This window comes from Glandiceps talaboti, chromosome 7 (assembly GCF_964340395.1).
Source record: "Glandiceps talaboti chromosome 7, keGlaTala1.1, whole genome shotgun sequence".
NCBI lineage: Eukaryota > Metazoa > Hemichordata > Enteropneusta > Spengelidae > Glandiceps > Glandiceps talaboti.
The window spans coordinates 17,343,703-17,361,824 of NC_135555.1; the positions used below are offsets into that span (position 1 = coordinate 17,343,703).

An 18,122-nucleotide genomic window follows, 5' to 3' on the forward strand; every position below is an offset into this window, starting at 1 on the left:
TCCATGACGTGAAACAAAAGATAACTCCGGTGTGGATTACATCCCTGTAATAGATACTTATGACAATGCTAGGGTCGGCTTTGTTGACATTCCATTGTAGATACTGAATAGAATTAGCAAGGTGGCATTGGTATTAAAACAATAGTGAATGCATATTTTATGAGCGTGGCTTCCTTTGAAGTGGCCAGAAATCTACAATATATCTTTATTTATATAATGTAGATTTATAACTTCATCCGGAATGTATTTAACCCCTGCTATTTTTTTATGCATTTATGACAAAAGATAGACGTTTCTACCACACATTTCCAATCTACTGACCAATGTTTGTATAACGATAAACACCAGAGACCAAAATTATCTACACAGCTGAGCTATTTCAATAGTTAAAGGACTTAGACAGGGTTTATATACATCGTGTGTGTGTGTGTGTGTGTGTGTGTGTGTGTGTGTGTGTGCGTGCGTGCGTGCGTGCGTGCGTGCGTGCGTGCGTGTGGAGTATGAAAATGTACATGAAGCTCTCTTCCTACTGAAGTATATTTAAATGTTATTCAGCCAAGGTAAATACGAGTGACCTAAGGGACCTATATATATATATATATATATATATATATATATATATATATATATATATATATATATATATATATATATATATATATATATATATATATATATATATATTCGATTACATGATTTAGTATACATAGGCTAAAAGGTGGAACGTTAGGAGAAGGCAAAGGGCATGCATCAACCTAAACATACTTAAACATAATTTTTTTCGATGTTTTATACCATTGTTTTCATCTTTATTAAAGCTTATAAAACCAATTCATGTCATCTCGCCTTTTCATGGCATTTCGTAAGTCTTAGTACACAAACTATATACAAGTCGTCCACTCGCGATATGAGTTACTTGTAGAGGAGCTTGCTCTATACATGTTAGGTCTAACAACAAAATTGCGTAGTTCCGATTATGCTCAATTTTAGAATAGGTGGGTAGGTAGATTTTATATTTTATGTTTTATATATACATTTTTTTCATATGTGAGTGTCTAGTTCAGGTAGTTATATTTTCCGTTATTTTCCATATGGTCTCTGTGTTATTGACATAATGCGCTCTATAAGAAATAAATATTATTATTATTATTATTATTATCATTGGTTTCTTCCCATCAGATTTACAGCCATTAGAGATTGGAAGAACAGTTTTATACTGTCTTTTTAAATTGATCTCAGTTTCCGCATCCACTATTTCTTGCAAGACTTCACAATGTTCGCGATTTTATTTTATTTTTCTCGAATACGTAAATTTTTTTTTAGGGACGGCAGTGAAAAACTAGGTGTGGGGGGGGGGGGGGGTCGGGTAACACTTTTTTGTTTAGGCCTTAGTATAGTCACTGAGTCATGGATATGATGTATCCCCAACACATGTACATGTACATCCATGATATACTTGGTGCAAAGATTCTCGGTGGTTTTACTACTGTTGCATGCAATCACTAACACCACCACCACCACTGTAGCTATAAAGGCCCAGCTTTCTTACTAATGTCGTGTCATTGTCTGTTTACTATAGTTTACGCGTCCCTATCCCCAAAGTCAGACGGTCACAGACCTTTCACGGTAGGACAATAACCCCTATGCTATCAATTTTCGTGATTTGCATTCCCAATTTTTTATATGGCAATCAGACAGAGGGTAACAACACCCATTTTATTGCTTTAACAGGTCATTAGGCCAATGGTTAGTATTGTGGTCGTCGCGTTGCGTCTGGGAAGAGGATCCTAATTCACACGTTCCAAATAGTGGTTCGTGATTGCGGCCATATGTACAGACAGCTTCCAGTTGGGTTACCGAGAAACTAAACAAAACTAAAAAAATAATAATAAAAGGTCTTAGGGAAAGAAAACATTAGGCAACAACTAACCAAAAACTGTACTTTTATTCAATCCGTGTTTTTTTTGAAGTGGTCATATGGATGAGGGTTGAGTTTTTATTTTGGATTTTTAATTATATAAAATATTTTTATCATCATAGCTTCCTACTTGACAAATCAAAATGTGAAACAGCATATGTCAAGTCTTTTGTTTGTAACTCAATAATTTGCAAAATATTAATAAAAAGATGTGCAAAACTGTTTGTTATTGTACGTACAATAACAAACTTCTAACACATGTGTTAGTTTTTTGCAATGTAGTGACTTAAAAGACAGACTTGATCAACCTTAATTTTCCAAGTAGGAAGCCATGGTAAAATTGTTCTATAAATTAAAAATCCGAAATAAATACCAACATTTAATGTTCGACAGGACCAGCTGCGACATTTTGTTGTGCTGTCCGCTGAATGACCCTCCCCCCTCCCGAAAAAGAGAGAGACAGAAAATATCAATGATTTCTTTCCATATACATGTTAAGTGTTAATCAGAAGTTTATACAGTAGTTGTCAGTCACTGTGCTCAAAAAATGTTGCTTCAAAAAAGTTTATTACTCAAGTTATCGATTTGTTATCGGTATGATATTGCCTCAAGTTACTTCGAAAATATCAATCACTCCTGTCATTTAGTGAAATCACAATTTTCACCTAGTCATCAAATATAAGCGATTCGTAGCGGGATATTAACCTAGTTACAGTGTGTCTTTTAAATATATCTTCACGTAACCGAATCACGACATCCCGTTTCATGTCAGTGTTCACTGGCTTTGTTTCATATAACCACCAGAAATTAATAAGAAACTGCACATGCTATACATGTACACATGTTATTTTGTATTTCGTAAATGAAATGAAGAAAACATGCCACCATACAGATCAAATGCAGACATCATAACATTGCATGGAGGCCGCTTGTCTGTGTTTAGTTGTGGTATGTTTGTGTGGTTTATTTCAGTTAGACAAAATGTACCAAGAATTTGCAATCTTGCTATCTTAAAATGTATTAGGGGTTTCCTGTTGGTTTCTACGTGGTTGTACCAAACAGTCGATGAACACTAACATGAAAAAGGGTTGTAAGTCATATCTGTTCGGAAGTTCACTTAATAACTTTAATGCATGTAGGAGACCTTCTGATCTGTCTGTTTACTTTGAAAATTCTTTTGGTGGTTCTATTTATTACCTCTACAGTGCAGAAACAGTTTCCCGCTAACACCACTTAAACAAATCTTTTTTTATAAACTTTTGGCAACTTTGAGCTGTGTTTCGTAAAGATATATTGAAAATTATCTTTAGGGATCTACTGTTGTCAAAACTTTGGCTCAGCAATGACATTTTTACAAAATTTTGATGACTACCGACTCGTTCGTGCGTCTCCTACGTTGCATTGCTTTCTGATCGTGTGAAGAACACAATCATGAAGACAGTGTAGATGTGCAAGAAAGCTTGATTGGGCGAGAATCTGTGTCGTATAATATCAATAAACTTGAAAAAGAGATAAAGCGCCAAGTATGCCATTAAATTTGTTACACTTGTATGAATCTTATCTATGCGCGAGTATTAAACTTCGGTGTTAGTGATCCGAACCAATGCACAACAGCACAACAATAACTTAATGTACATTTGTATACTCTGGTCTTGTTATGCATTCTTGACTTTGTATAGGACAAACAAACAAACCACAAAACGCCTTTTATTTGGTGTTTTGTTGCTTTCTCTACACACCGCCTGGGAATAAATCATGTTCACACGACCTGAAGCGAGTTCCACACATTGAGACTGTCTGCTGTGTACAGACTAATGTGGCAATTCCGTGATACTGACTCGGTAGATCGCGATAGTTCACATATCTGCGTTCGCCGCACAGTTTTAATTGTTTTGCCGTAAACACGAAGACGGTTAGAAGTTAGAGGTAGGTTGAAATCAGACGGTTGGCGCATTTTTTGCTGTTTGGTCAAATTTTGTTTATTCGAAAAAGTGACAAATTATATATATTTTCAGAAAAAGTGATATATATATTTACAGAAAAACCTAACCTTAAACATTGCCTTCAAATTGCATTTTAGGGCGCAACTGTTGAATGTGTAAAAGATGACGTCATGCAGATATTGTGAGCGAAAAAGATGACGTCACTTGACCCCATAAGCACGATCTAAAATGTTTATGAAGAGATTGGAGGTATGCTTGTCACAAAAACAATATTCATGTCATAACATAATCAAATTGTACATCAATGAACATGATGCAGTGAATTTCGCGATACCATGCTTTTCTGTTTGCTACAACCACACAAAAACCAACAAGAAACTGCATATGCCACACTTCAATAGCAAAATCGCATTGTTTGCTACATATAGTCTAAATAAAATAACGGGGCCATGTCAATGTATTATAACTCCATGCAGACATTCGGGCGCCAATGTTTTTCTTAGTATCAAACACCCCATGAAGGGCGCGTAAAATAACCTTTGCCTTGTTCATTTGATGTCTGTATGGTTCATTTCACTTAGACAAAATGTAGCAAGAAACTGCTCATTCAAATCTTGCTATTTTGCATTTTGATATAAGGGGGATTAAATGCAATAAAAATGCTACCTTTTATTCAGAAAAAAAAATAGTAAAAAAAGTACGAAAAACCTTGCCATTGCCTCTTCATAATTGAAAAATGATATTTTGGGGATAGAAAATCGCCATTATAATGAAATGACCACAAGAAGTACATGCTATTGTAAAATGATTCTTTATTGCTCTTATCACGTGGCGGTCAATGTTACATTGTGTACTAATTCAAGAAAAAAAAACCACCTCTAACAACATAAACCAGTATACAGTCAGACACCTTCATGGCCTGGACAATATCAAAATTATCAAAATTTGCATATGTGCAACAGATATGGATGATTGGCCAAGACCTGTCTATGGCCAACTTATTTCGATAATTATCGAGATCCCGGGTGGAGATCTGCCAATTTTCACCAAATGTTGATAATTGTGGAGATCTGCCTTTATCACCAAATATTGACAATTGTGGAGATCTGCCTATGGTCACCAAATATTGACAATTGTGGAGATCTGCCAATGGTCACCAGATGTTGACAATTGTGGAGATCTGCCTATGGTCACTAAATGTTAACAATTGTGGAGATCTGCCTATGGTCACCAAATGTTGACAATTGTTGAGATCTGCCAATGGTCACCAGATGTTGACAATTGTCGAGATCTGCCTATGGTCACAAAATGTTGACAATTGTCGAGATCTGCCCATGGTCACAGAATGTTGACAATTGTCGAGATCTGTCTATGGTCACCAGATGTTGACAATTGTGGAGATCTGTCTATGGTCACCAAATGTTGACAATTGTGGAGATCTGTCTATGGTCACCAGATGTTGACAATTGTCGAGATCTGCCTATGGTCACAAAATGTTGACAATTGTCGAGATCTGCCTATGGTCACAGAATGTTGACAATTGTCGAGATCTGTCTATGGTCACCAGATGTTGACAATTGTAGAGATCTGTCTATGGTCACCAAATGTTGACAATTGTGGAGAATTGTGGTTTACAATGTACCTTTCGGTTGCTTGATTTCCCCTGACATATCTTAGACTAGTATTATAGTATTTTGAATGGTTGTGTTGTCTCAATACTCAATAAGAATCGGTTTCAATAGACTAAGTTACGTAAAAGCGAGGTCACGCAACGATACAAGAAAGTGGAATGATGGCGGCGTTCTATTCATACATCACGTCACGTCACTTTACATTTATTAAATTGGACATTTCACACGCCGATGTTTCTTGTGATAAAATTTGACACCTTGAACGAAACTACCATTAACCAGTATTACCGTGCTTTTCCCCAAACCTAGCCAAAGCTATTAAATGAACTATCAAGATCAGTGAGCCTGATCACAAGGTTTCATGTTGAGCTGGACACCATAAAGATAACACACAAGTTAATGATATAAACAGTAACAGCATCCATACTACTACACAAGGTATAATCTGTTGAAGTTCAAATAAAATCCATGGTCAGCAGCCAGTGAAAGTTGGTAGATTCTTAAAGTTTGACACATACTCTATTCCCATATTACACGTGTACCTAAAATGCATTCAATATACTGGAACAATTATCATGTATGTTTTTTTTTTAATTTAAACTTTAAGACTTTAACAAACACAATATGCAGAGTTTTGGAATATTAAAAAAAATTACCAAAAGAAACTTTGGCAATAGAATTCACACAGAAATAAAAGTAGATTTTCACCATTTTTACCTCTTTGAATGTAACAAATGTTTTAGGGTTGATGGCCTAAACTCGGGACGGTCGAGGTATCAGAAACACATAATTTCTTTTATTTGTCCTTTAAGTGGAAAACATGTATATGTAGTAGGTAACATTCGTACAAGAAGAAGGCGGGAAAATATCCTAGTCCAATAGAATAGATTACACATACTTTTTAAACAAGGAGGTCAAAGACATAATTAAAAATTATGAATAATGATTTATTTATCTAATAAAAATGATTACAAATCATCGTGGTCATGTAAAAGCGATATAAACAGAGAGAGAGAGAGAGAGAGAGAGAGAGAGAGAGAGAGAGAGAGAGAGAGAGAGGAGAGAGAGAGAGAGAGAGAGAGAGAGAGAGAGAGAGAGAGAGAGAGAGAGAGAGAGAGAGAGAGAGAGAGAGAGAGAGAGAGAGAGAGAGAGAGAGAGAGAGAGAGAGAGAGAGAGAGAGAGAGAGAGAGAGAGAGAGAGAGAGAGAGAGAGAGAGAGAGAGATGAGTAAATGTGGAGTCAAGCTATAACTTGCAGCTGGTCTAGCCTGATCCCCGATATGAAACATTTTGTGAATGATAACAAAAAGAGGGGTCATTCCAACGGTCATATCCACCATTATGTGTATGACACTTTTAATTGTTGTTGGATGAGCGAGAACGGACATGTCTTTATCTGAACACACCCGTTACATGGGCGAAGGGTATATGGACGCGGAACGACTGAATGAAATGCGGTATTTTTTTAAGCGTTCATTGATAGATAAAACAATTCGCTTCTAATGAAGCTACAATATTTAAAGTCATTGGTGGGTAAAACTAAAAGTGTCTATTTTTTTTTCGTTCACCGGACAATCACATAAATTCGACGGAACTGCTGAGGTATTAGATTACAAACAAACAGACTACAAATGTTTCTTAATAAAATAAAATAGGAAATACCTTGCAACGACTGTGCATACAGGTAGGCAGCAATACTATTTGAATTTTATGTCATGCTATCGGAAACTCTTATACTGAATCCGAGAACTGCACCGACAGTGCACCGAACGGAACCAAAGAGCCCGGGCCAAAGAACTGCAGTGACCCACGGCACCCCGGACCAAGTGGCCCGAGAACTACACCGACCTAACAACCGTGACAACAGGCGTTTGGTAGAACAACACTAATAGACGGTAATAATTTCTTATAACAAGAAACCCTCGTGTGACGTTAACAACTTGTTTGTTTACTTTTTAGTGCGATATTTGATAGTTTGCAGAGCGAAAGATTAACATAGTTGTTGAATACCCATACCGTACCCAGTTATTTCTGAGCGCGTTTTACATCGTCGCCATTGTAGCCTACAGGAATTATTGCATGTAAGGATGTATGTATGTATGTAACGCGGTATTTGCTACAAACATTTCCGATTAATTAATAATGTATTAAACTGTTTAGCTTCGATCCATTTAGACTATGATGTTGCTTGGAAAACAGATGCAACATAATTATTATATTTCGCTTTGTGTATGTATCATACAATTCTCTTTTTCATTAAAAAATACACATTTCCACATACAGTGTTTGTTACCCCGTTATTTTCAATACATCAGTCATGCAGAGCTGTGAAGCGGAAGTAGGTTACTATACTTTGACGCAAACACGACTTGGGTTTCTGTGGAACGTCCTCCTGACTTCCATCTCGGATTCGTGTATGTACAATGTAACCATTTCCTGATTGTAGTGATCCATAGAGAGATACAGAGCCTTGTTTGCAGTGTAACTCCTATTGCAGGTCGAAACTTGATATAGTGCAGTTTCAGTTTTGATACATTTTTAGCACACAGTCACTTGTGAGCTGATATTCTATCCAAGGATGGCCATAAAACAAAATGATGGCGTTATTAGGTATTTACGAATATTTACAAGATATCGTCAAGATATCGCAGTTTGAAAACGACACAGTTTGGGAAACCATGGAAGAATCGACCCCGCGATTTCAGAGATCCAAAATCAGAAAATATAACCCATACATAACCCCCTGTGGCACTGAAAGAAAATCTTTTGTCAATGACGACTATAATCTGCAACAACATCGGTCCAAAGCGAGTGTTCTGTCGTGTTTCCGAAGCAAACATGGACATTTTAAATTAGTCACCATTATCTGGCTACGATAGTATGAACTGACATTACGTCATACCCGTAGATAAAAGAATATATGCTAATTAGGTTATGATCACGTGATCCCTAGTTTTGACCACAACCCTGGAATGATAGCAAGCTTCAAAAACAAAAACTAAGGCTAAAATTATTGCACTAACTTTCGCAATTATGTCCTTATGTTTCTTAAAAGTGACGTAAGCTTAAATGTCCCGTCATGCCTAGCGCCTGGAGGTATTAAAAAATGTACAATCTTTTTATGAATTATGTATGGATTGATTTCTAGAGTTAATTAATAAATATATCTAGATAATTAGTAAATATTCAAATTCACATTCATCCATATTCAATTTCATGTTGTTTTCATAAGGCGAAAAAAAAATAATTGTTTGGTTCCGATTACCCAACCCCACCTAGTTTTTCACGCCGACCCTAAACTTTCTTTTATGTATTCGTATGAAATCGCGAGAATTGTGAAGTCTCGCAAGAAATAGTGGATGCGGAAAAAGGGCATACATGTAAAAAGACAATATGAAACTGTTCTTCACATCTGTAATGGCTGTACATCTGATGAGAAGAAACCATATGATATACCAATAACACAGAGACAATATGGAAAACAACGGAAAACATATCTGAACTACACACACACATATATGAAAAAAAAAACATTATGTAAAATAAAATACAAAATCTCTCTACCCAACCTATTCTAAAATTGAGGGTAATTGGAACCGCTTAATTATCTTTATTAGGCCTTACCAGAGTCATGTATATTTCATGAAATTGTAATTAGCATAGAGTAGTGTTATATAGGTCATTGACCGATACGAGCTCGATATAATAATCTTCATTACCTTAATAACAATACCCGTATACAATGTGTGGTGGATCAAAATACACGCCGTGGTAATTAACCACAATATTAGCATACCCTTTGTTTAGCTCAATACCGATCTGTGGGTAATAACCGCTATTTAATTATCGACCGTATATGGTGCTGTCAAATACGTGTATAGGACATTGCTAGATACCGTTTGGATGTGTATGGTCGAACCAAGGGCAAGGTCACAAGTACTCCTTTTGTGAGTTAGTGTCAATTATTATTATTTTCTGGAATAGATATGATGTGAGGATGATAAATGTCCAGATCCAAGGTTTAGGTTGACTTGTACTTCATCAGTGTGATACTACCCTTATATGTATAATACACACAATATAATAACGCAGTGTCATCACAATATTCCTAAGTACTCGTACATCAAGTCATGATGGTAGAATGGTTAGAGTGCGCGGTTGGCTTGGAATCTGCAGGGTTGTGTGTGGGTCTGAGCCTCGCCATTGCCATTTGTTTCTCGTCTTTGGGCAAGATTTGAACCACGATTGCGCCTCAGTCAACCCAGCTGTATAATTGGGGACCTGGTAGGTTAGAGGCAATGTGAATGCGAGAGTGCTCTGCGCTAATAGAGGTTGCAAAGCATTTGCATGCCCCTCATGGAGTTGAGGAAGTATAAAAGGGTTGACTTGATTGTGCCGGTTTCCTCTAATAGTAAGCCGCATAGTGGTTCATGAGTTTGCAACTTATAATGATCGCTAAGAAAATCCGGCTAAGTATGCAGGACACGATTTGTTTGCCCTTCAAGGGAGGAACATAAACAAAACCACATAGCAACTTGAAAAAATCCCATCGTAACTTGAAAAAATCACAGTGGCATGAAACCCCCCCCCCCTACATCGACTTGGAAAAAGACCCCAAAACCATTAGTTTTAGAAATGAAATCTCACAGAAACTTGAAAAAAAGATACAGCAACTTACAAAAAATCCATAGCAACTTACAAAAAATCCACAGTAACTTAAACAAAACCTACAACTTTTTAAAAAAATCCACAGCAACTTGAAAAAGTCCCACAGCAATGTGAATTTTTAATCGATGCATTTGTTTCTTTATTTTTCTTTCTCAGGATTGTGTCATGGGTACGCCATGGATAATTGTAAAGCTAAACTGAAACTCTTCATCGCTATGGGATTCTACGAAAAGGCAAAACCAGGCTGTAAAGACCTCAAGTCTTTTGAAAGTGGATTTAAAAAGGCCACACATGCCCTGAAAAACCACAGACAATTTATTTCGGGCATACTTTCCAAAAACCTTGAAGAGGATGGTAAGTAAAAAAAATTGTTGAAAACTATATTTGAGTGAGTGAGTGAGTGAGTGAGTGAGTGAGTGAGTAAGTGAGTGAGTGAGTAAGTGAGTGAGTGAGTGAGTGAGTGAGTGAGTGAGTGAGTGAGTGAGTGAATGTGTGTATGCATGTATGTATGTATGTATGTATGTATGTATGTATCTATGTATGTATGTATGTATGTATGTATGTATGTATGTGTGTGTGTTTATGTGTGTGTGTGTGTGTGTGTGTGTGTGTGTGTGTGTGTGTGTGTGTGTGTGTGTGTGTGTCTGGTGTTCAACTATGGTTCCCATAGAACGTACAGTTTTGTTGCCCATTATTCAGCCTGGTATACTGTGTAAATGCACTGTAGCGATTTTAACTAAAATATATTTTCGCGGGCTTTTTTCTTCAAAATTTCATAGATTTTTCCTCAGAATGAAAATCAACAACGTCCGTAGCTACAGCTAAGCACTGAAGATGCGCGCAAACAAGTTAATTTCTACAGGACCGTTTTTGGTCACATATTTGAATTTCATCTAGAGGCCTAAAATGATAATACGTCTTTCATTCCTTTATCAGTCAATAGAGGGACTATGCTACATTTTACAGCCTACCAGACATTATTTATTTGCTTACATGTTTAAAAAAATAAATACATGTTTAGAATTCAAATGCGTTTTTAACTTCAAAAGCAAATCTCGGCGCCTCACCCAAACCCCCATACTGCCGTCAATTGTCCACATGGAGCAATCAACAGTGCAATGTGTTCATTGTAAATCACAAACAATAACCCCCCTGAATCATCTGAGATTAAACATACCCACCCCATTGTTTTAACTCATGTGAAACCACGTAAAACAACAGCCCACTACATGTATTCAGATGTTCACCTGTTACGTCCGTGGGAACGGAAATAAATGTGATGTCCAGGCACTCAGGATTCTGTAACGTTGCATAATCAGTTTTCTTGCCACGTCAAAGGTCCCCAGAATATGTTGCTAGGGTATTACAGTTGGCAGATGGAACACTCAGCTGTTAGTATACCCAAACATCCATGCGTGCGGGATCCAATTGACGCTCATGGTTGTTTTCCCGAAAAGGTCATAAATCGTCTGGGTATTGTACGTCAAAACATAAACAGTGGAGGGGGTCAACTGTACCACAATAGTCCATATAACAGACACGTACAGGATCACAGACCTGTCTGTACAGTGCCCATACCAACCATTACACACTAAACACGCGGAAAAAAAATACTGGTGCGTTTGCTTGCTTGTGGTAATTATATTATAAGCAGGAATGAGACAAGTTTCATGCGGAAGACATACAGAGTAATTAGTGTCAGTAACTTATAAAAATATAATCACACCACAGGAGTCCCACGACCAATAACTCTGTTTGCTGATTGACTACAGTGAAGACTGGTACATTATAACATCCACATAATATAAACAAACTGATAAAAGTATCATGTGATCCTACATCAAAGGTACCCACTGTTGTTTTTGTATCAGTTGTATTGTTAATTTTACCAAATGTTGTCTTTGCATGAAGTCTTTTCTTGGCTTACTTCATGCATAGACCCTCCGGGGAGGGTATATGCTTCATGGAAGCAAACGCACTGGTGCGTTTTCGCTGGTTGTACTAGCATGAGCTATTTATGAATTACGAAGCCACACGCCAGAACAAGGGTCTTCCATCAGCAGCCAAAGTCAGACTACGTTTGAACCATTTTACAAACGTAACTGCTACACTTGTAGATCGGAAATATGTAGTTTAAATATTAGTGTATAATTTTCGACAGCAGTAACACTCACCAAGATAATTAAAAAAGAAATGAAAATTGAAACAACAACAAAATAACCGAAAACTACAATCTATTACGTAATGAGTGATAGAATATGGCAAGTGTTTTTGTAAAAAAAATATATCAATATTAAGATCACAAATTTACGTCAGTATAACAAGAAAGGGAAAAGCAGTATGATTTCCAGGTATATTTTCGAAGGGGGAGGGGATGTACGTATACCCTCCCCTCCCCCGTATATGTACCTATGTTAGCTATCCAACCAGTGCATGTATTTACCTCAATCACGTTACATATTAACCCGCAGAGTATAGTATCCAGGAGTCCCTGGGAAATCGATTTCCCCTGGGCATGACGGATATCGGTTGTTACTCAAATCTATATACACTCGAACCACGCTGTATATCTATCTTTTTTAATCTTTTCGCCCACAACCATGGCATTTTTCCTGCCGAAGGTGTCATGTATTTCAGGAAACGTGTTATTAATCTAGTACATTTCAGTGCTAGTGAGGAATCTGATACAGGCATTTCATAGAATACAAACGGATAATGGAGCCATCAGTTTCGATTGTAATTAAAACACTTCCTCGTTGTCAAGGATACCGATGACGAGGATGTGTATCACTGTGCTCAGCAGTGACAACCGTTATAGCTAAAATGGTGTAGGCTTGGTGTTTCACTCATGGGACATTACGTTTTTGACACTGGTAAAGATAGACGTATTTCAACTCCTGACTAACAATAACAGAGATCCAACAAACACAGCAGGGTCCTTTCTTTTCCACTGTCTATATATACTTTGCCCAATCACATTGAACACGGACTTCTAATGAAAACATATATATTACACATGGACTTGATGACTTTAATGCATGGCTGCAATGATTGTTTATTTTCTAACTGATAATCAACATTTCAACTTGACTACTTCTATTGCAGTCGAAGTTGTCCGAGGGTATGTTATTAAATGTCATGTCACATGAGTGAAACACTAAACCAACATCATTTTAGCTGTATCATTATGAATATAGCTTGTTGAATATAGACATTGTCTGTGATCAGAACATCATTTGTTATCAATGGTGGACAATTACGAACTAGCTTTGAAGGTGCAAGAATATCTGCACCTTATCGCATTATTTATAATCACTGACATGTATCCACAAACCACTATACTGTAACATTGGATTTCCAAGAAGCAAGCCGTAGTCATCTGATCAGTTATATCAAGTTTAGTGAGACGGACTGCAATATTTTGTGTTAAGATAAACACAATACAGATAGCAGAGATTGATCCAGGAAAGGGAAATTCAAAGTTCTGAGTTCTAAGTAAAAAAAAAAAAAAACATTTCAAAAGGAAACGACCTTTAAAAACAATAATGAAATTCTATGATTTTAGTGATAAAAAGACGGACAATCCATGATGCGACACTTCCTGGTTTTGTGGAAGTTTAGCAGAAGTATAATTCATGTCACCAGAACTCGGGGATAAAAGGATGTGTATTTTCGCTTGATTGCCAAAGGTTGGCGCTATTCTATACAATGCTGGGACAGTTGTTACAAGAAATATGAAATCCCGAGCTTTGGTTATTTCCCCGAATGCCACGCCCCAGTGTACAGCGGCCCGAGGTTTATCCTAAGCTAAATTAGTCAATTGTATATAACTTCTAGATCTATTTTAAAGGGTCGTGCGGTGCAGGATTGATGAAAAAGGGACTTTTTTGTGGGTCTCCTATGCGTACATAAATGTAGCTAAGATAAAATCAGAGTCACGTTTGCCATTTATTATCCCTTCACTGCCAAGCGCATTATATGGAGACCCAAATTTGACAGATATATATATATATATATATATATATATATATATATATATATATATATATATATATATATATATATATATATATATATATATATATATATATATATATATATATATATATATATATATCTGTGCGTGGTGTTACTGATTGGTGTACATGCCTAAAGTTGTGATATGATTGTGTTATCAAAAAATAGATAATTTTTTTGATTGGAGGATAAAATTGAGATGTGCCAAGAAATTAAAGAAACGACACAAAATATAAAGCGGGGTCACGTGATAGTTTCGGTGTATTGACGTTGGTGTACGTATACGGCACAATTTCACACGACTTTTATTCAAATAACCTGAATGATCCAGGTGTTGCTTCTGCCTACGTTCTCTCACGGTGGGTAGTGAGGGGTATATATAATAAGCGGACCAACGCGGACTTGACTGTTCAGACTATTATTCAAAGCCTGTTTGAACGTTTAGTCGAATCAGCCCCGAGACGCCGATTCGATCTGAATAGTTAGTGTGCGATAGACAGAAGTTGAACGTGCAATCAAATGATTGATGGAAGCGCACATACATTTTGCTTTTGACTCGGATAATTGCGTTCTCTTTAACAATTCAGACCTCTCTTCACAGGTAAATACGCGTATTTCAATTACACAGTGTTCGATACTTACGACCAACAAGGAACGTTTCTACATGATGGCTGTTGGACTGACGTAGTATTGGAAGGGCAGGGCCGTGAGGTCATTAACCACCAAGGTAAGCATATGTAATATGGCTTTTCATTGGTAGATTTATACAACTTGTCACATTTACACCATCAGCGTGGGCAAAATTAGTCTCTCCTTTACCCCCCCCCCTCCCCTTGTTAAAATGCGTTTTTATAGATCCTCTGTATACGCATCACAAACTCAGGGAGTTTTCAACCATGTTTCTTTACTTGCGTATGGCCATTGGTAAATAAAGGTCAAAACCATACTAAAATTAAGCCATTTCAGAATCCATCGAATACTGTGTTAAATCTGTGGTCGATTTTTATGGAAAAGTGCAACTAGGACGTATTCTGAAACCTTTTTTGTTAGAATGACCTATATAATCGCAATATCGTACACACTGAACAGAATTTAATCATCTGTGGGTAAATATGCATACACATGATATGGTACAATGAATCCAATCAAATTGATATTTGTGTCCGCACCCAAAAATCAGCACCTTAACACGATCACGATTTCAACCTGTTGTCGTTCTATTTATGGATAAAATCGACCTTTAATTGACTTGTATAATGTCTAAATATTGGTACATGTATTTTAACAATTGTCAGCGAATATATTATTGTTGGTTGTGTGATGAAGAAATAATCATACCCCAGTTACAGATAGGGCCTAAAAAATTGTTTGGTACCGGTTACCCGACCACACCTTAGTTTTTCTCTGTTGACCCTAAAAGTGTTTTTTTTACATATTCAAGAAAATTAAAATAAAATCGCGAAAATTGTGAAGTCTCGCAAAAAAGTAGTGGATGCGCAAACTGACATCAACTTTAAATAAAACTGTTCTTCCAATATATAATGACTGTTATTCCAATCTGTAATGGCTGTGCATCTGATAGGAAGAAACCAATAACACAGAGACCATATGGAAAACAACGGAAAACATAACTAACTGAACTAGATACTCACACATGAAAATAAAATCAACCTACCCCACCTATTCTAAAATTGAGCGTAATCGGGACCACACAATTTGTTTTAGGGCTAGACTTGTGCCGCTTTAAAGCAGGCGAACCTTTCACTTTATTTTACTACACAGGGGGTAACTTTAAAAATACCGGGAATAAGCCTTCACGTAGCAAAAAGTTCGGAGAAATTTTAAGACCTTTGATTTACAGCTATAGGGAAATTGGTAAAGTTTTGATTTACATATGTATACATTTTCCTGAAATAAGTATGTTACATTTTCTATTTTACCTGTAGCTGGCTTTGCCGAGAAACGCGTCATCGCCAATGTGAACTGCCATATCAAACCACTGCCTAAAACTCCCCTGACAGATACGACAGCATACATGGTTGTCTGCTCTCAGGTGGAAGAATCAATCTTAGATCGATGTGACATAGAAAGGAGTTGGAAAATATGGTCAGGTCTTGAGTGTGTGCGGAGACAAAGGGTAAGTAAGGGGACATCGGTTGTTTCTTAAAACCTTTTATTGTCCGATTTCACATCTTGACACTTTTATAAAATAAAAAAAGTAAAAAAGTCATTACCTATAATTTTACCCCGCACTTTACAATTGAAAACATTCTCATATACATATTGAGATCCGCCATCTTGTCATGGTCGACCGAAAGTGAAAAAGTATTTTTAAGCACAACTGAACTTATTACGTTCAGTAGTGCTCTAGGCATGGCAAAGTGTCTGTCTGTCTGTCTGTCCGTCCGTCCGTCCGTCCGTCTGTCTGTCTGTCTGTCTGGATGTCTGGATGTGAGTGGATTTGTGTAAACAACTTAAAGTAAAAAACCATTGCCATGATATTGGGTGGGTATATTACATTGGGTGTCTAGTTGGGAAATTGTTCAAATTAAAATGATCTAACCACCGATGTGTGATTTAGGTAAAAAAATGTGATTTTTGGTCCAAACCTTAAACTTCAAAACTACTCAGCAGATCGATCTGAAATTTGGTTGGAACATTCTTAGGGGTGTTTAGAGTAAGAATTGTTCATGACATGATGATCTCATCAGTGATATGCAAATTAGGTATAGAATGTGTCTTTTTGGGGTCAAAAATCTTCAACTCCAAAACTACGTATACTGAGCAGATTAGGCTGAAATTTGGTTGGAACGTTCTCCAGGATGTTTATATTAATATAAATATTTATATAAGAAAGATGGAGTGGGAAGGGCAGGCAAGTTAATACAGATTCAACAAATGTATGCAAATATGTCTATAGCAAGACCAGGCCAATAGCAACAACCAAATACAGTAGTGGTAAATCGCCATTGGTGCTATTGCTTGTATAGATAATATGCATGCATATCACAGTCCTTGCCCTTCCATTTCCGACTGGTGTGAACAGATACTGGTGATTGCGTAATATTTAAAGTTACATTGACCTACATACTGTGACACTGTGTTGTAGTTGTTGGTGTAGTTGTTGTTGTTGTTGTTGTTGTATTGTGATATTCCACATACGTATTATCACAGACAAGTTACTTGTCTGTGGTATTACACTGTAGTACTGGGAGATATTTATAGCCACAAGACAGGTGCTGCCAACGGACACATTTGTGGCATTAATTACATGTTGTTTCTGACCCAAAATGATGTCATTAGGATCCCTTCCACAAAAAAATTGTGGGGAGGGTGTTAATTATGCAAATTGTATGGTTCCGAAAACGCCCAATTTCAAAATAGGGTTGGCAGGTAGGATTTGTTTTTTAATTTTTTTTAATCCTCGAGGATCTGTTCAAATATTCTCTTCATATTTACAGAGGTCAACAGAGACTTCTCATCGATGTAATCCCACTTTCTGTACTAAATACGCAGAAGACATCGTGGTGTACGCTATATTCCACCATGTTGTTTTGATAACACGAGGCAATGGCGTCTTCAAATATCACTATTTCTTGCGCGACTTTGCATTTTTTCCCTCGATTTTTCGATAATTTTTTTTTCGAATTACGTATCGTAAAATAAATTTCGGGTGGTTGTAAAACACTAGGTTGGGTCAGGTTATCGGAACCAAATAATTTCTTTGGACTTAGAAACTGATTTATTTATATGAGATGTGTATTTTGTTATCATCAATGTATGCACCAAAATTTTCATTCTAAAGATATACTGCCTATAATTGTATAGGACATGTATGCTTTATTATGGCTGATGTAGGAGTTAACTTTAGATGGAATTTCAAGTGCACATTCTTCAGATATGGCCTAATTACTGCAAATTGACTTTAAATTTACAAACTCATAAAC

General features: G+C 36.7%; 1 protein-coding gene across 1 annotated transcript in view; it reads left to right on the top strand.

Annotated features, from left to right (window-relative positions):
- LOC144437589 (uncharacterized) overlaps positions 1 to 18,122 on the top strand; it is a 33,853-nt gene that overhangs the window by 10,426 nt on the left and 5,305 nt on the right. The window contains exons 2-4 of the mRNA XM_078126557.1: positions 10,315 to 10,512; positions 14,777 to 14,902; positions 16,122 to 16,312. Of these exons, the coding sequence (XP_077982683.1) occupies positions 10,335 to 10,512; positions 14,777 to 14,902; positions 16,122 to 16,312 (495 nt within the window). The 5' untranslated portion in view covers positions 10,315 to 10,334. The remainder of the gene's footprint in view (positions 1 to 10,314; positions 10,513 to 14,776; positions 14,903 to 16,121; positions 16,313 to 18,122) is intronic.